Genomic DNA, 19,870 nt, shown 5'->3' on the forward strand with positions numbered 1-19,870 from the left:
TCTACATGTGGGAAGAGAGTAAGAGGTCTGTGGCATTGTGTGAGTTTTTATTTAATTAAAAACAATGTGGTTCAGGCTCATGGGTGGGTGTGCAAGACTGTAGAGCTGTGTAACCACTGGGGTTCCAGTGTGGATGTGAGCTGATTGCTTGATTGGCATAATTTATTTTATATCAGCACTCCATGGGTTGCAGATAGATAGATACTTTATTAATCCCCAACAGGAAATTTACATACTCCAGTAGCAGCATACTGTTAAAAACAATATTAATTAAAGAGTGATAAAAATGCAGTGCAAGTTAAAAAATGCAAGATGGAGAGTGCAAGGCAAGTATAACAGTCAATAACATTGTATAATGTTAACGTTTACCCTCCCGGGGTGGAATTGAAGAGTCGAATAGTGTGGAGGAGGAACGATCTCCTCAGTGGAGCAGGACAGTGACAGCAGTCTGTCGCTGAAGCTACTCCTCTGTCTGGAGATGATACTGTTCAGTGGATTCTCCATGATTGACAGGAGTCTGCTCAGCTCCCATCGCCCTGCCACAGATGTCAAACTGTCCAGCTCTGTGCCTACAATAGATCCTGCCTTCCTCACCAGTTTGTCCAGGCGTGAAGCATCCCTGTTCTTTATGCTTCCTCCCCAGCACACCACCGCGTAGAAGAGGGCGCTCACCACAACCGTCTGACAGAACATCTGCAGCATCTTATTGCATATGTTGAAAGACGCCAGCATTCTAAGTAAGGAAGTATAGTCGGCGCTCTCCTCTCTTGCACAGAGCATCAGTATTGACAGTCCAGTCCAATTTATCATCCAGCTGCACTCCCAGGTATTTATAGGTCTGCACTCTCTGTTGCGTCTATACAAACGTAAAAGAAAGCCTGTGGAGAATGGGAGAAAAATCCGGAAAATCAGTGAGTAGGGATTACCCACGAGAGATTGTGTGAGAGAGTGAAGAACTGGACAAGCAAGTGGTGCAGAAGCTGGAGGCTTCACAATCTGGAGATGAGCCTGGCGAGGAGGTAGCAGAAAGTGCTGACAAGACAGGGTCGCTTCTGCTGAGCACCCAGGGAGCAGGAGTGACCAACAAGGCTCTGAAGGAAAAGTTGGTAGGATAATGGAACTGGACTTGGGACATCACAGCAGGTGACTTGCTCCGATGGCTGTGGCACAAGCTAGTTTTTAAAGGTTGAGAAATTTATGAGAGGCACCAAGGCCCTGAAGAGACTGAAGTCGTTCTGATTTTAACTTTTTATTTTTAATTTTTACGAAATGTGTTTATTGCAGATTTTATCACCATGGTAAGAGAACTACTTTTTATCTATTTATCGGATTGAATTTATTGCACCACACTTTCCTTATTATTCAACACGTTTGAATAAAAAGGCACAAAACACTTTTACGCCACCCTTGCTGTATTTCACCCTACTTTCTCCTGTGTTGTCTCGTCATTTTCCATTCCATCCTCGGTTGATGTCTATCAATATCTTAAGTTCAAGTGGAGTATGTGAGCTGGGGGCAGCTAGGGGATTACACTGCAGCATCATGATTGCATATATATGAGATTGATTAGCATTCTTCATATATACTTGTTTCAGGGAGGCAACCAGGTGGGGTTCTCACATTTGTTCATTTACAAGGTGACTGTGATTTCTAAAGGTAAATTGCATAGAAAGGTGAGTATGCCATGTTTAATAAATTGGGATTTGTTTGGCATACGCATTTTCCCGTTTGTTGGAATACACTTGATGTCATGCAAAATTTTAAACATGGGACCCAGCTGTTGCTCCTGCTTTGTGCCTTATGCTTGCTGAAAAAAGTTCCAGCTTCCCTGAAACTATCAGCATAAAGCGGGTGTAGAAGATGAACGAATGTGTGTACTAATGCAAGTTAAATTTATGCCTACATATTTAAGTAAAGTAGAAAATCATGTCTGCATTTATATATCACAATTACATTATTGATTTTATTAATAAATGCAAGAAAGAATTTCACTGTAAATTTGATCCTATAAAACTATTTACTGCTCACTATGTTCCCAATATTTGATACTGCAAGTTAAACTTAATTTGCAGTATGACCTTTAGGTGTGGCTTTGTAGGTCAGACAGATAACTACATAGTCAAGGTATTTAAATTAATTGTAGTTGCATTAAGTATAAATGTGCAGCTTCATTCCGTTTTTCATTATAGTAATTTGCATCCTTTGACATATGTAACTGTGAGGGACATTGAACAGCCAAAAGTGAAAAGCAGTGTTAACCTCTGAGATTACGTCAATATTCCTTTAACTAAGCAAGCTAAATCACTTGTTTCTGTGCTGCATGATGAGGGATGAAAAGTGCAGTGTTGGACGTTTGCATTACCAGTAACGAGTGATTCTCCAGAATCAGAATATCTTTATTGTCATTGTAACAAATACAACGAAATTAGGTGTAGTCCCTGTGGTGTCAAAATATAAATAAATATAGTTATTAAAAGATAAGAATAAGAAAAAAATAAGATAGAACACAAACATTCAACATAAGACCTTAATTGCACATGAAACACTATTGCACAAGATGTCATCTATTGCACTTCTGCATTGGAGGTGATTAGGTGGCATTCCGTGCCCTGATAGCAACAGGGTGGAAAACTGTTGTTCAGTCTATTAGTCTCTGTTTTGATGCTCCTGTATCTTTTGCCTGATGGCCACAGTTGGAACCTGCCATGACCGAGGTGTGAGGAGTCTTTTAAGATGTTTTCCGCTTTCCTGAGGCAGCGAGAGCTGTGCACTTCATCCAGAGAGGGTAAAGAGCAGCCGATGATCTGTTGGGCAGTCTTTACGATCCGCTGAAGTGTTTTCCTCTGTGCTGTTGTGCAGCTGGAAAACCCCACGCAGAGTCAGTAACACAGGATACTCTCAATAGAGCAGCAATAGAAGGACACCAGCAGTTTTTGGGGGATGTTATTTTTACTGAGGGCTCTCAGGAAATTAAGTCTCTGCTGAGCCTTCTTCACCAGCTCAGCTGTGTTCACATCCCAGGACAGGTTTTCCATGATACTCGGCACATCTCAGCATGATTCTGCCATATTATGTATTATCTGTTGTGGCAGAAGGCCGTGGCCCATGCCCAGCCGGATCAACACTGGATCCACTACAGAAGCCATGGGATGCACACTACATCCCCCGAAACACTTGGTGGCAGCCCTCCTGGGTTGCATCGGGGCAACTTTTATGGAATACCAGAGCTCATCTTGGTACGGCTCCGTGGCCTCCGCCAGGGGGAGCTGCATAGTGCTGCGCAGCTTAACAAGCCCGTCAGGGTAGGAGCGCAGCCACACCCGGAAGTACAGCCAGAAGTAGGTGAACGAGCACCTGCAGCTCTTCCAGGTGGCCTGTAAGAGGAGTCTGCAGCCACTACTCAGGGCGCCAGAGTCGGGAGGAGGTGGACGAAACTGCCCTGGGAGGAGTGGAGGAGAAGAGTGTGGTGATTTGGGTGCTTTGTTTGTGTTGTGCCTGTGGGGTTCATGGTGAAGACGTGCCCCACAGGTGAAGAAAATAAACGTTTTTGTTTGTTTTATACGTGCCTCTGGTGTGAGCCTTTGTCGGTTCAGCGCCAATAAAGCACTAATACCACACTATTGATACCTGATCATTGAGCCTACTCATTTAAAAACCTAACCAATGTCTTTGACAATAAAATGAGACTATCCCATCTAATGACACCTTTATTTTGTACTGACATTGAATCTGATAACTATTGGCTACTGATTAAAGATCAGAGATCAGACACCTAGAACCACCATGACCTGCTGCTGCTGTTAGATTGTACACATTTATTCAGCCTAGTTATTAGAGGTCTCCCATTCCTAGCCTGACTTTTTTTTTTTTTTTTTAATCCTTTTACTGTCAGAGAATATCCTTCCCATTAACATCAAATCTATCCACTGTCATGAAAGTTAGACTTGAAACATTTATACTATGCATGTTCCATTCATAATTATAGTCTTGACAAAACTGGAGGATAGAGCTGCACTAGCTTGTTTCTAAGCAAAGCAATTCAATAGATACCTACCAAAGGAAAACAACTGTTGGTGACTAATTTTCCTACTCAAAAACAGGACTGACAGCTAAATGGTACTTCTCCACTTCTGCTGTCCTTTTGTTGTTGTGTGTCTATTAGTTACTGTATGCAATGTTTCTTAATTCCAAGAAAGGGAAGAAGAAGACCTTCGCTACTTTGAACTACTTCCAATACAGTATGTGTTCATTTCACTATATTGCATAAACAGTTCCTGGAATGTTCCATGGAAACCAGTGTTTTATGAGTTGCTAAATTTACAGGGAGTTGAATATTAACAAAATGCTTGATTGCACTATGTAAGCAAAAACAGCTAAAGAGTGACTCAGCGTGTGAGTCACAAGCTGCAAAAAAAAAAGTTAAAAAAAGCAGAGTGACTTTGAAAAGACCTACACGTATAGTTGCCTGTTTATTTTGGGATTCCTTTGTTTCAGCATGTGCTAAATTATGGCACAATATGTTGCTTCATTTCACTAGGGAAAGGTGGGAGACTTGGTTAACCTAATGTTTCCTGTGGTTACCTATAAAACATAGTGAAACCATTAAGCTATTATTTACTTGAAAAGGTTGCTCCAGTAAGGTTGTTTGGCTGTAGATGCTGAAATTCAAGTCTTAAACCAGTGCCTATAATATATTGCTGTTTTAAATGTAGGATCCTTTATTTTAGAATTAGGAAACACTACAACATAAAAGTGTAAACAACTTTTTTTTTTTTTTTTCTGTCCACCCTGGCCATCGGACCTTACTTATTCTATGTTAATTAATGTTGACTTATGTTTATTTTTTATTGTGTCTTCTGTTTTTCTATTCTTCATTTTGTAAAGCACTTTGAGCTACATTTTTTTTGTATGAAAATGTGCTATATAAATAAATGTTGATTGATTGATAGAAAGACGTCATTCAGTCTATCATGTGATTTTGGTTTGCTATTAACACTTGTGTGGAGCAGTTGTTGCTTTTAATTGTCTGTTTGCTGTACCCTAGCCTTCAGAGAAATAAATTCCATACCATTGACTTGGCAGTGTAAAACATGATCCAGTTTTGTACTTTGTAGGTGGTGTTGTACTTTGGTGCACTTGTAATTTCTTATTACCACACTTGCCATGCTGAGGAATACAACAAAGTCTTTAAAAATATCACCATAGATCATTGAGCCATTTTTATAACTAATCCTCCCAGTTTGTCAACTCAGGTGGATTTGGGACCTTAACTCCATCCACACTTAATAAATATGTGCATCTGTGCTCTCATATTAGCTGAATTTCAAGCAGGGAATTTCTGCATGTTATCATAGACAAGGTACTATGTACAAGGTCAGTAAGTGGTCAGAAGATAGATAGCACTCGCCACTGTTTGGCTGCATTGTTTTGGGGCAGTTGGCTACTTATAGCAAATATAGCGAAGCCTAGCACAAACCTGATCACTCCAATGTAGAACTTTATATTTGAATCACGGTCATTTTCGCAAGATCTTTCTCATTACTGAGAATTTGTTTGTTTGCTGAAATAGTTGCTGTAATTTCTTTATATACAGTACAGCAAGATTTATATCAATTTTAATACTGCCTAATACTACACAATTTACAACAAACAGTCATCCAAACTAATAGTCATAAAGTGAAGCTACAGCTTTTTCATAAGTATTTGCAGTCACAACCATTAAAATCATGGGACAGAAACAGGAATTCCTATAAGACCTGGCTAATTCTGATTTTTTTTTTTTTGTAAATAGGGTAACAAAAATAAAAATGAACAGTTATACAGAGTTGGTGTCTAAAATGAGTCATTACACGATGACTGTGAAAGCTGTCAAAATACTAGTGTAAACACTGTAGAGAGTGTAAAAGAGGAAAGTTAAAAATGCATCTTATAAAAAAAACTATTTGGGCTGAGTTTATGAAAGCATACGTGTAACTAGTTAATACCTTTGTAAATAAAAAAAATGATTTTGTTTTCACCTTTGATTAAATTTGTGCTATTCTGTTGTTTTTGGATATAAAACACAGTACTTTATATGTGACTGCATTTTTTATTCCAGCTGGACTCATTAAGAATAATGAGGAAGATAATCAAGAAGATCTTGATGACGACATTGCTGTTACTCAGAGTCAAAAGAACTTCACATGTCCTATTACTCAGGTATTTCTTATACTCAGTTTGTAACATTGATAGGTATAAATGATGATATACATATCCTGGGTGTTATTCAGTACCACAAGACACATTTTTTCAATCATTTTTGATTATTTTTGATACATTCTTAAAAACCCAAGTTACCACAATTGAGAAACAAGCTACATAAAACTCATTTACAGTGAAACTTACCCAGTAATCCCAGGCATTCTAGGATTGTCGTGCTCAATATGTTTTTAATTCTGAGCCATGTACATTAATATTTCTAGAAAAATATGTACATGTCCACTCTCAAGTTGTTGTTCATGCATTTATCTGAGAAAGTCTGCTGTCACAGTGCCCTACTGTTTGTTTTTTTTGCCCATTCCCAAATGGTGACAGTAATTCCCTCCTCCCCCAAGTCAGGCAAGAGCAGTGTTTTGGGGGGTATTCCGTGTAAAATTTAAAAAAGAAAAAAAAAACTTAAAGGGGCCAACGTAGCAAATATGATACATGTTGCAGTTCAACCCTAGTTTAGAGTAAGTGGTTAATAACATCATTACTTGTAGAGGTACAAAAGGTGTTCACATTAAGAACTTTTTGGAAGGACAAAGTATGGACATCTGTTGGTTCAAAATCACCTGACACAATTTCCTAAACCTCCTCAATGCACTTCTGGTCTGAATTGTATTTTAATTTTTTTCATTTTTGTTCACCTCCTCTTCTCTAATCTTTGGAAATGAATTCTGCCAAGTTAGCTAGATGTCTCAAACTTACTAATTAATGCACCTCATTGATGCCGCATTGAATTTCTAAAAATATTTTTGCTTAGCCTTCACATTTGCTTTTCATTACTAGCCAAGACTACCACCTTTAGAAACTCTGTGGGCTGTTATGTTACAGTATTGGATGATGGGAAATTAGGTCTTAAGATTTTCAATTTTGTTCCCCGGAGAAGATATAAGAATGTAGATCGATGCATTGTCTGTGGGAGGTAAGGTTCATAGGTGTAATTAGGTGTGCTAGTGTTATGAACACAATCTATGAGCCATTTTAATTTGTTTAAGTGGACCCTGTAGCCCATTACTCTCACAGTGCATTCATGTGCTAAGTTCCTGGTGAGCATTTCAGTCGAGAGAGCATGCTGGGATGCAATGCTGTGTTAATGGGGTTGTTCTTTTTCTAGTGTCTCTAATATTTTACAATAATGCCAGTTGGTTTTTTTTTTATTGTTTTTTTTTTTAAATGTTCAATGTGACTTAAAAGTGGGTGGCAGAGTGGTTAGGACTGCTGTCTCACATCTCCAGAGACTTGGGTTTGAATGTAGTCATTGGCACAGGATGTGTGGAGTTTGCGTGTTATCTCTTTAGCAGAGTGTTTGTTTTTTCCTTCAGGTATTCCAGTTTTCCTGACACATTCCAAACATGTGCTTGTTATTTGGGTTTTGTTTTTTTTTTTGTTTTGTTTTTTTTCCCCCTTTGGGTACATCACTTTTCTTTTCATATTCCAATGATGTGTGTGTTGGGTTAATTGGCAACTCTATACTGGCCCAGTGTTAGTGCGTGTCCTGTGACAGCTTTCATTCCCATCTTCGGCTCAGTGTTGTCCTGGTAGGCATTAGCTCCCTATGACCATGAAGTGAATAAATGGGTTAAAAATAGATGAATAATTTTATTGCATTAAATTTAACTTGATATGACTGTTTATTATAAATCCACAGTAAATTTCAACATATGTCCAAATTTTACAACTTTCCAATTGTGACTGTTTATTTTAAACTAGTGTAAACTCACTCTGTAGTGCACTTAACTCAGGCAGCTTACAATTTTAAAGTCTGTTTTAAACATCTGTTTGCTTATTACGTTGTTGGATAATGTTTAAAGACAAGATTTTGCAACTTAAAGCAAAACATTGTCTGCCAGTCAGTAGTAGTAGTAGTTGTCTTTTGATAAAAATTGCTATGAAAGTATGGTTTCCTGTGAATTGCTAGGAAAGTTTGACATTTTCAATACACTTCCTAAAAAAAAGTTTTACTTTTAAAAAGATATTCTATAAACCATTTTCGGAATTATTTGGAATTAGAATCATTTGGCAATGTTAAATATAAAATTACACATTTTTGATTTGTCTCTTCAATATGTGAAAAAGGTATTGTCCCAAACTGTGTGGTGATTTAGGATTTTTTACAGGTGCTTTTTAGTAATAGATAAGATACTGTTTGTTTCCTTAAAAATGCAAGTATTATATATTTGTTTACAGCAGAAAAAAGTGTATATCTTTTTTTTCTATAGGTAGAAATGGTAAATCCAGTGAAAAACAAAATCTGCAATCACCACTATGAAGAGCAGGCTATTCTCAAAATTATAAACAATAGACAGAAACAAAAAAAGACTGCACGGTGAGTAAATTGTAAATTGAGAAATCCACATATATTACATTCTCATAGAGAATGCATCAGTAATTTTATGAAAATAACTGTTCATTACTTGAGTGACAATGCACTTGACTCTCACCTGTTAGGAACACCTAGCAATAAATCACTCTGCACCATCTGTAGCAATTAGATTTTTCTGACAGTGTCAGTGTTCCACTACTAAGTACAAAAAAATAATTATAATGCTCTTACACGTAACAGACTATTTCTTAATGTGCTGTCCCTCAAGAGCTCTTTTCTATACACATACGCATGCACAACTCCTCTCATCAGAACTGGTTAGATTCTCAAGCACCTGAGAAACAGAAGGGTGTGTAGGAAACCAACCAAGGGATGACTTGGCTTAATCTTTCAAGTTTTTGCAATTTATTTATATGTATTGCACTGTACACTTTTTGCAAAAATATTTAAAGCAAAAAACAGTATCAATAAGAAACAGCATTTGGTATGAATATGCACATACTGATGGATGTGATATAGGCTAAATGACTAAAGCATAATTATGATAGACATGCAGGAGTATTCTTACACATTAATTTATTGCTTGTTAATGTTAATTATAATTTTGACTTGAATTCCAAATGAAATCTGACTGAATGAACTTGTATTTATTTTCCAATGTTGTTTGATTAATTTGTTGTAGAGATGTATTATCCTATTCATGTCCTTTATTAACTCATTATACTGTGCCCAATTATCTACTTGGTGTTCTTTGATAATTTAAATCACACCTTTTTTTAGCTTGGTGATATGATTTAAATTAGAGGTGCTGAAAGGGGAGTAGGTAAAATGCATAATTGTTAATTTTTTCCCTTAAATGAGGCGGGAATGTCTTTGTGAACTGGTTGAACCATTTCCAGGTTGTTTCTTTGTTTTTTTTACTGTAAATATTTTAATTTAAGGAGTAGAAATGTTAGAAATCTAAAATTTATATTTTTATGAAGCTCAAAATCTGCCTTTATTTTTAATGGAGTGGCATTATGTACAGTTCAAAAAACTTTTTTTTTTTTTTTTTACATCTAACTACTGTCAAGCTGGAGGAATTGTAGATATAAGCATTTATGTTAAACACAAATCAAAACTTATTTCATATTTTGGACTGGAGGCCTTTTGCTGCTGCACTATAACATCCTTATCAATTGTTTTTTTTTTCCACAGTGTTTGCAATTATTTATGCCATGCTGCTTTCTTAGAACTGGTGTTGAAATTGATTTATATTGTGGAGCTTTACACTAGGCTATCAGTAAACAGACAAAGATGTGTTTGTTCCTGCCCAGAACAAAAGAATTAAGCATGTTTTGTGCACATCTGCAATAGAAAAAGAGGCTACTTTTGGCCATCAAATAAATTGGAATGCAAGACATACCACACTGCAAAATGAAAGGTTGTGTCTTACCAAAAACCATAATGCTTATACATAAAGTCAGAGTCAAGGCTACACCAGTGCTTTTAGAATCATTGTGACAGAAAACCGTGAGTGTGGCAATGAACAACACAAAAGGAATGTTGTATAACAGGCTTGGAGAGGTAATTGTTCCTGACATATCTGATGTGTTCCTTGAAATGATCTAGAAGCTATTTCCCTGTTTGGCTTAGGTAAATAGAGCATATTGTATAGTGCGAGATTGTTAGACAAGCATGTGGACACTTTGTGATTTATTAATTAATTTATGTAAATGAGCAGACAAGGTTTACAGTTGTTGCAGCTGAAAATGCCTGGTGACAATCATTTTGATAAACAACGTCTTTGGAAGTATTATGAAAACAAAAGATGATTAGTGCCTCATTTTACTAACCTAATATATACTAACAAATGTAAGATATAGTTATATGTACATATTAATATGTAAATTATTTATAAAGAAAAATTACAACAGAATGGCTATAGAATGTCCTAAAAGCAAAGGATTCCACTCTTTTAGTGATGCAGAACCATAAGTTAAACAGTAAGTGCAAGCTCACCAAATGTAAGTGTGTTCATTTAAAACAATATAATGCCAAAATTAAATGTTGACTTTTTGAGGGGTTCGGCGAAAGGTTATGTCAGCGGTATGAGGAGAAGGTCTAAAAAATCCTTAGAACTTTATTGTGGAAGTCAGTTTCATAACTACAAAAAGACTGCCATCTGATGAATATGAAATGATGGAAGATATGAAGAGTAACTGGTGCTATTAAAAGGTTAAAGGTGCAAATCAGCAGGTTTGTAATAAAAGCAAGGTTTTCAGTTGTGGATAGTCATTCCATTTACTAATCTTAACTGGTTGGATGGTGTATTGTATAACGGTGTAGTAACAGCAAGTAAATCTGAGATATACAGTGGGTACGGAAAGTATTCAGACCCCCTTCAATGTTTCACTCTTTGCTATATTGCAGCCATTTGCTAAAATCATTTAAATTAATGTTTTCCCTCATTAATGTACACACAGCACCCCATATTGACAGACAAAAAAAAAGAATTTTTGAAATTGTTGCAGATTTATTAAAAAAGAAAAACTGAAATATCACATGGTCCCAAGTATTCAGACCCTTTGCTCAGTATTTAGTAGAAGCCCCCTTTTGAGCTAATACAGCCATGAGTCTTCTTGGGAAAGATGCAACAAGTTTTTCACACCTGGATTTGGGGATCCTCTGCCATTCCTCCTTGCAGATCCTCTCCAGTTCTGTCAGGTTGGATGGTAAACGTTGGTGGACAGCCATTTTTAGGTCTCTCCAGAGATGCTCAATTGGGTTTAAGTCAGGGCTCTGGCTGGCAGTCACAGAGTTGTTGTGAAGCCACTCCTTCATTATTTTAGCTGTGTGCTTAGGGTCATTGTCTTGTTGGAAGGTAAACCTTTGGCCCAGTCTGAGGTCCTCAGCACTCTGGAGAAGGTTTTTGTCCAGGATATCCCTGTAATTGGCCGCATTCATCTTTCCCTCGATTGCAACCAGTTGTCCTGTCCCTGCAGCTGAAAAACACCCCCACAGCATGATGCTGCCACCACCATGCTTCACTGTGGGGACTGTATTGGACAAGTGATGAGCAGTGCCTGGTTGTCTCTACACATACCGCTTAGAATTAAGGCCAAAAAGTTCTATCTTGGTCTCATCAGACCAGAGAATCTTAAAGTGTCTTTTAGCAAACTCCATGCGGGCTGTCATGTGTCTTGCACTGAGGAGAGGCTTCCGACAGGCCACTCTGCCATAAAGCCCTGACTAGTGGAGTGCTGCAGTGATGGTTGACTTTCTACAACTTTCTCCCATCTCCTGACTGCATCTCTGGAGCTCAGCCAAAGTGATCTTTGGGTTCTTCTTTACCTCTCTCACCAAGGCTCTTCTCCCCCGGTAGCTCAGCTTGGCCGGACGGCCAGCTCTAGGAAGGGTTCTGGTCATCCCAAACGTCTTCCATTTAAGGATTATGGAGGCCACTGTGCTCTTGGGAACCTTAAGTGCAGCAGAATTTTTTTTGTAACCTTGGCCAGATCTGTGCCTTGCCACAATTCTGTCTCTGAGCTCTTCAGGCAGTTCCTTTGACCTCCTGATTGTCATTTGCTCTGACATGCATTGTGAGCTGTAAGGTCTTATATAGACAGGTGTGTGGCTTTCCTAATCAAGTCCAATCAGTAGAATCAAACACTGGACGCTGGACTCAGATGAAGGTGATCTCAAGGATGATCAGAAGAAATGGAAAGCACCGGAGTTAAATATAGGAGTGTCACAGCAAAGGGTCTGAATACATAGGACCATGTGATATTTCAGTTTTTCTTTTTTAATAAATCTGCAACAATTTCAAAAATTATTTTTTTTGTCTATCAATATGGGATGCTGTGTGTACATTAATGAGGAAAAAAATTAATTAAAATGATTTTAGCAAATGGCTGCAATATAACAAAGAGTGAAAGATTGAAGGGGGTCTGAATACTTTCCGTACTCACTGTATATGGAAACTGATTTTTGGACTATGAAGCCACATCAGCTTAATTGTTAATATATAGATTTCTTGTGTAGGGCAGGATTTAAGATCAAGTAAGTAGAAAGGTTGGACCATTATTGGATTTTGAAGAAATTGAATTTAAATATAAATTGTAGTTTGTCAGAGAATACTGTATTAACAAAACTGACTTCAGCCCCACACCTCATAAATACTGCAAATGGTCTTTAGTATTATAACTTGGCATACTGATGTATTATCTTAGATGAACCTTTTAAAATGGGAAATGACCTTTCTTGTTTCTTCTCTGACAGATGTCCGGTGGTTGGTTGTGACAATACAAATATAAAACCGTCTGACCTGATACAGGACCTAACACTCAAGAGAGTAATTGACAAGCAAAAGAAGCATGATGGGCATATTTAACTTTGAAAAATGTAAATTGAATGTATTGTGTTTTTAAGGTAATATTTTTAAATAGCAAAAACATAAAAAATGTAAATTTCCATTGTTGAAAGCCATAAAAATTAAAATAATTTTTCAAAAGCCATTGACATTTTTTACAGTGTATTAGTAAGCTGGTTCACTAACTTTAACCTGCAAGAGAACACATTGCAAGGAGTAGGAGAATCACTTACACTGACCCAGCAAAAACAAGTTGTGTGAGCTACTAGACTAACTCTATATTGCAGTAGAGCACTCCGATTAGTCTTTAAGTGAGGTGTCTAGAAAAAAATGTAATATTGTTCTTGTGTGTTATTCTTCTCTTTAAAACAATTGAAAAATATAAATCCTTTAAGCAATGAGGGGACAGTTTTAGGACTGGGCATTATGGATAAGCAGTTTTAAAATGTAAGGTTAAGTCTGCATTTATTTTAAGAAGTAGCGCATGCAGCATATTTGCGACATACATATTTGTGTATATATATAATATACAGTATTCTGATTACTTGTTGAATATTTTTAACACTGTGAAGCTGGTAATTTTACAATTTCGATATTAGCATAGAACACTTCCTGAAGCTGCGGTGGGCTGGCGCCCTGCCCGGGATTTGTTCCTGCCTTGCGCCCTGTGTTGGCTGGGATTGGCTCCCGCAGACCCCCGTGACCCTGTGTTTGGATATAGCGGGTTGAAAAAATGACTGACTGACACTTCCTGAAGAGATTCCTTTGACTGTTCCATAAAGTCGCTGAACAGTATTGTGATGGTACAGAAATCTCACTTAAATACACTTGTACTTTTTTCCATTTGTCATTATTTGTACATAAAAATGTATTGTTATTGGAAAGCTTTACTAAACTATATTGTTTTAAAAATGATTAAAATTGTAAATATTTTGAAAATGATTACAATAAAATGTTAAATACAAGTTAATGTTTATTATTCTTCTTGAGACTGATTATAAAGAAGAAAATTGACCAAAGCTTTTCCTTAGGTATACTGTATCTGTTTTCATGTAATTGATGAGAGGGTGGGTTTATATACAGAAGCTTTAATTCATGTTATCTTTTTATTCAGTTTTTTTGTTATAACAGACATGGAAAATAACGGGAACACAACACACAAATGGGAGAAAATCACGCTCCTCTAAAAGCACACAGATGTCCTTAAACATTCATAATATTGCCAAGGCTGAAGACAAAGTCCTACATGTCAAATGTAGTATACCATGTTACTTAAATGTAATCTAAGTACATTCTAAATTCCATTTAGATTAATTTGAATGAATGTTAGCCTGGAGAGGTCTACTATTTTTTTACATTTAAGATGACCCACTTAAAGGTTTTCGAATTCTGTATCTGTCCTGGTGTCTTTATAAGCACAGGGAATTCCAGTCGATTTCTCACATCGTGCCTGAAGAAGGGACTTGAGCTGCCTCGGAAGCCTGCGTATTGTAATCTTTTTAGTTAGCAAATATAAGGTGTCATTTTGCTTGAATTCTCATTGAATCCATAATGGTTAACATGATACAACACCCTTCTACTACCGTCAGAGGAACAAAGGAAGAATGTAGGTACAGATTACTGTATATAGCCCAATAAAATAGTACACAGCACAGAATGAAATGCAGCTTGCACTAATGGATGAACCGGACAGCATTGTCCTTAAACCCAGCATCCCGTTTTTGTGTCCTAGATAATGCCTGTTTCAAAATATTAATAAACTAATATTTTAAAATGTTTTTTTTGTTGAACTTATGAACTATTGCATGTACAGTTTATAAGCACTGAACATGTAGTGTCCTACCTGGAGATCCTCTCATAGCTATTGATTCTGCCGGACTCCAAGGCATATTTCAGTGACTTGGATGTTTTCTTGTCTCCATTCCAACTTGTGCAATTTTAAAGAGTTGTTTGGAGTATTCTTTTGACTTCATTGTGTGGGTTAGGCTACCATACTGGCTTGCAATTTAAGTTGGACCTTGTAGATGAAAGCAATGGAAACCCCAGGCAGGTGATCTCCTTTAGACTAATCACAAAACTTCTAAAGCCAGTTGACTGCACCACTGATGATTTACGTGTGTCATATTAAATGCTTATGCCATCAGTTATTTTGTTTTATATCTGTAGTCAGTTTAGACCATTTTGTGGAGATTTGCTTTCACTTTGACATTAAAGATTATGTTTCTGTTGATCAGTGTCAAAACAGCCAAGTTAAAGCCACTTCGATTGAGTGTCGCATAACTTCCAAGAGGTTGAATACTTTTTATTGTATTGTATTTTATATGTCAGATAAACTCAATTTGTATAAAGAACAAAAATAGAATAAACCAGTGATGAGGAACTACTGAGTCAGTCATACTTTAGAACAGAAATAAATTGGCTTTGACTCCAGAGGCTCAGTATAATACAGCTGTGTAGACAATGAGTATATAGTAGTAAATGGGTCTGAAGAGGTGGATGAAGCTACTTACTTGTTCCAGGAATAACCAGTTTTGCTACACATGCTATGTAATGGTTGAACTGTTGCACTTTTTATTTTAGGTCATGTAGCAGTGGATGTGACACAGGCTTAGCTGAGAAAGAATGAGTGGTGGTTTCCAAGCAGCTGAAGAATAAGGAAAAAGACAACAACAACAGTTTCTAGAATGACTTCCACAAAAAGAGTTACAGTAAAAAAAATGAATCAGACTATGAAGGTAATCGGTTAAAGAACAGATTATTGGAAGGAATGAATAAATTATTGGTACAACAAATTATTCTTAATTCTTTAAGGAGGAAACACTAGGTGGTGTAACATTACACTTGTGAAAAGGCTGCCAAATGATAACGGGGGGGTTTCCTCAAGTGCTCTGCTTTTCCCTATATCCCAAAAACATATTGGGTTAATTGGTGACTCTAATTGGTCCAGCATTAGTGTGCAATTGTAGTGGACTTGTATGTCGGCCACGGTAGGTTGCAGCCTTGTGTCCCATGCTGCCAAGGCAGATTTTAGCTCCATACAGTTGTTTATGGGAATACATAGATTGCAAAAGTGAATAAATGGATATATGGTAACATCTTTAAGTGATAACTGCTTAATCCAATTCATTATCATAGAGATCTGGAGCCCATCCCAGCAGAACTGTGCACAAGGGCATCCCACACCTGCTCATGCACACACTTGCATTGGGCCAGTTTGGAATCACCAGTTAATCTCGCTTACATGTTTTTAGTGATGTGGGAGAGAAACTCCACATAGAAATGAGCAAAATGACCAGTCTTCACATAGACATCATCAACATGTGCGATCCATACTCGTGACAATGGATCTACAGGCCTATCCGCTATACTGCCTAATGTTTCCTCGCACAGAATTACAAATTAGGTCCATAGAAGTAAAATGCTCAGGGGTCATCAATACTGCATGTTTGCTGTGTTAATGTGATGTTATTGTAAGCCTACAGGTTTGCATGTAGTTCAAGTGGGTGAGCTTTCTTTGGATCGTACATGAACTGATCATTGTAGACAAGGGTGCCCTCATCGTATACTTGCATACTCCAGGGGTGCTATGCAATGGCTGACCCCCAAAAGGTAATTAACAAAATATATCAAATCAAAAAGTACCTATTTAAGTACACATGCAGCAAATAAAGTCTTTTGTTACAGCTTTATCTGCTAGATGTTAATCAAGCCTCTGGACTAAAAATGTCCGATTACATGATTGCACACTATCCATAACTCATTATGCACATTGCTTAGCCTGAGAGGGTGATGCTAGCTTAATGGAAAAAAAAAAAATAATGAAGTGTTTGAAAACCTGTCACAGATTGGATTGATGCATTAACAGAACAGATGCTTCATGAAGAAGGTAAGGAAGACATAATTGCAGTATGAATGATGTATTTTGGGTGCAGATTAAAACGTTTTTAAACTGATGTCTTTAAGTATCATAGCTCAGGGGTGGAGTTTGTTCTGGCTTCCCTGCGTGCAGGACAGGAATCATCCTGAGATGGGAAGTCAGTCCACTGTTGGGAATATTCATGCATGCACCAAACAGCAAGTTAAATTAGTGCTGTCAATGTAAGTCTTTAGGACTTGGCAGAAAACTACTGAAAATCTGCTCAGTCATGGGACAAAGTCTTAAAAGATGGGGACTGGACCATTTCATTCCAGGGCTCTGGAGCCATAAGGCGGGTGTGCTAACTATCATTCCAGCATAAAGTAAGCAATCAAAAAGATACTATACAGCACCTTACTGTAGTGAATATCATTGGGGCACTTCAGAAGTGTGGAACTGTAGTGTAATTACTGACAAATGCACATGTTTAATACTGGAGCTCAGGTGGTTTGTCTGACAACTTTGCTCAATATCCCAGTGAGTGGGAGATGGCGACTGCCTTGGCAGCCTTGTGGTTTAACATCCATTACCTTATTCGTTAGTCTGCACTGTCTACCGTTTGAATGCTGAAGAAAAATGTTAGCATTTTTTATGGTTTCTTGTATGTAACATTTTGCATGCCTGCTTTGACTGTTTAAATGTGCCCAGTGTAGTACCTGCTGTGTCCTCTGCTACGTTTATCATATAACATTTGTTGGCTTACAGTGCTTGGACCTCAATTTGATTTCTGTGTTTGTGGGTTTTCCATTTTTTCATCATTTTCTGTCTTGGGTTCAAAAGTTTGCTGTTAGGTTAAATTGCTGTAGTGTAGATGTGTTTGAATTTACCAAAGCATTTTGTTTAAGTGAATTTGCTGAGTTCACTGGTGGCCTTGTTCACTGAATTTTTCCCAGTTTGCTATGATGCTTTGCAAGGCCAGCGTGACATCACAGAGCTGTAGCAGCCAATGTAGGATGTGCCACCTCTGTTTTGTACTTAACTGCACACTCGGTGGGGTTTACCCATACCACCTGTGCACGTGTCCACGGGAGAGCTGTCAGTAGTAGCAGCAACCATCAACCTCAACAACCCAGTCAGTCAGACGGAGGGTGGCAGTAGCTACATTCACTGCCAGCAACTGGACTGCATCTTGACCAACTATCTGAGGCGCATCAGTGCATGTGGGTCTGTGAACTTGGTCAGAATGCGCAGGAATCGCTGTGCTGTCTGACTGTGCTTTCAGTACTGTAGGCAGAACCAGTCCGACTGATATTTGTAAAAATGAATGAGTCCTGGATCAGCTGAGATTTCTAGCTCCTTACTGCTAATTCCAGGGACTAGATGTTTGTCCCACTCTATTGCATGCCTTCTGTATCTCTTACGTCCACTGGGCTTGTGGAGTGCAAGTCTCACTGAGTTCATGTTTCCAGCTTCTGATGTCTGCAATAAATGTTACTGTTCTGAAATTAACTTCAATTGCTGTTCTCTTAGATGTTCCACTGGGGACTAAGCCTTAGTGAATCAATGCTTCCTGCTCCTGTTGCCTGTCTGCATGAAATTTTACTGTTCTGATATTTAATTCTGTTAATTTTATCTAAGAGAGGCATGGTGGTGCAGTGGTTAGCACTGCTCACTCAAAGCTCAGGTCACATTTTTGGTCACAATAATCAGTCCAGCATAGTAACTGGATGCTTTTCTATCCCTCAGGGAAAGACCATTGCATCATAGTAATCCATTCAAAATTAGGTCAGCTTCTACTTCCCCATTGACTTCAATGAATACGCCTGGTTCAGTGAAATGCCGGAACATTTTCACAATTTTGTCAACCTTGCAGAGAAGCAGATTCAGCAGTGTTCATTCATCACATTGTAACTGAGATACATTCCTGATGACCCTGAATCGGGTAAGCATACCAAAGGTTTGTATGACCTACGTTACCTTTCTTTATTTATGTTTCAGACATGGTTCTTCCATTACTGTGTTGCTGATTGACCTGTTTATGCAGAATCAGGCACAGGGCAGAAATCATCATTCCATCCCAGATGCATTTGTTTATCTAATGATTTTGTCCAAACTGACTTACAAATTGTATAACTGACCATATGTCTTTAAAGGTGCAATAGAGGCTCTTTAGTGAAATGCCATTGAGGAACCCCTTTTGGTTCCCTAAAGAACAATCCACATGAATGTTCCACAAAGATCCTTTATTAAAATCAGGAACTGGCTCCATAAATAACCATGAATAGATAATAGCAGATTTATAAAATAGAGAGTGTTACTGAGTTTAAAGGAATCTTCCTGCGAAAAATAACGCCGGCTATGTTCGGGTTTTCTTGATCTGTTAGAATCCCGCTCAGTAGCCTACTACACATTTTTCTACAAATTAGGAACCTTTTAAATGTCCAAGAAAATAATTTCTTATTCAAAGAATCCTTCCCAAAACGAAATGGTTCTTTGTCAAGCAATAGTTCAATGAGAAACCACTCAACTCAGGGAAGAGCTGTTTCAGAACCTTTACTTTAGTAGTGTATCTACAGCTTGGAGCACTGGTGGGTTGTATCTGCGTGGATTTAGCACAGGGATTGAGGAGCGAGGTTTAAACCAGCAACTGTGTTTACAGGCCACAGTGACTGCAGGAAAAGGAAGAAAAAAACTGAAGCACCATCAGTTTGGAGGTCTGCCAATGTTATATAAATGATCAATTCTGGAGGAGACTTACCTGCAGCAGGTGTGTGTGCAACATCAGGGCAACATTAATCTGACGGCATTTCTTTAGGCTGAGAGAGAACAGTGATGCTCTAAGGAATCCCACTAAAGCACATGCAAGTCATGGAACCATCCGTCACTCCAAAAGAGGTCTGATTTTTCATTTGTGAAGGATCGCAGCCAGCAACTGCACCACTTGCGCTTCAGATGTTTGATCCACCTGAAGTTACTGTAAACATGTTCTGGCAGGAACCAAACCTGGATGGGATGCCAATCCGTTTTCTCGCACACAGCCGTGCAGACTCACACGGGGTCAGTTTGCTGGCGTCATTTAACTGAACAAAGACGACAT

The 19,870-nt window shown here is 38.0% G+C and overlaps 1 protein-coding gene across 2 annotated transcripts in view; it reads left to right on the forward strand.

The window, feature by feature from the left end:
- Nucleotides 1-13,603, forward strand: part of nsmce2 (NSE2 (MMS21) homolog, SMC5-SMC6 complex SUMO ligase) — a 32,016-nt gene extending 18,413 nt beyond the window's left edge. For both annotated transcript variants that reach the window (XM_039737919.1, XM_039737920.1), the window contains 4 exons: nucleotides 6,098-6,198; nucleotides 8,463-8,569; nucleotides 12,827-12,976; nucleotides 13,517-13,603. In XM_039737919.1, coding sequence (XP_039593853.1) covers nucleotides 6,098-6,198; nucleotides 8,463-8,569; nucleotides 12,827-12,938 — 320 coding nt within the window. In that variant the 3' untranslated portion in view covers nucleotides 12,939-12,976; nucleotides 13,517-13,603. The remainder of the gene's footprint in view (nucleotides 1-6,097; nucleotides 6,199-8,462; nucleotides 8,570-12,826; nucleotides 12,977-13,516) is intronic.
- Nucleotides 13,604-19,870: the final 6,267 nt, after the last annotated feature.

The sequence above is a fragment of the Polypterus senegalus genome, chromosome 16 (assembly GCF_016835505.1).
Source record: "Polypterus senegalus isolate Bchr_013 chromosome 16, ASM1683550v1, whole genome shotgun sequence".
Lineage (NCBI taxonomy): Eukaryota > Metazoa > Chordata > Cladistia > Polypteriformes > Polypteridae > Polypterus > Polypterus senegalus.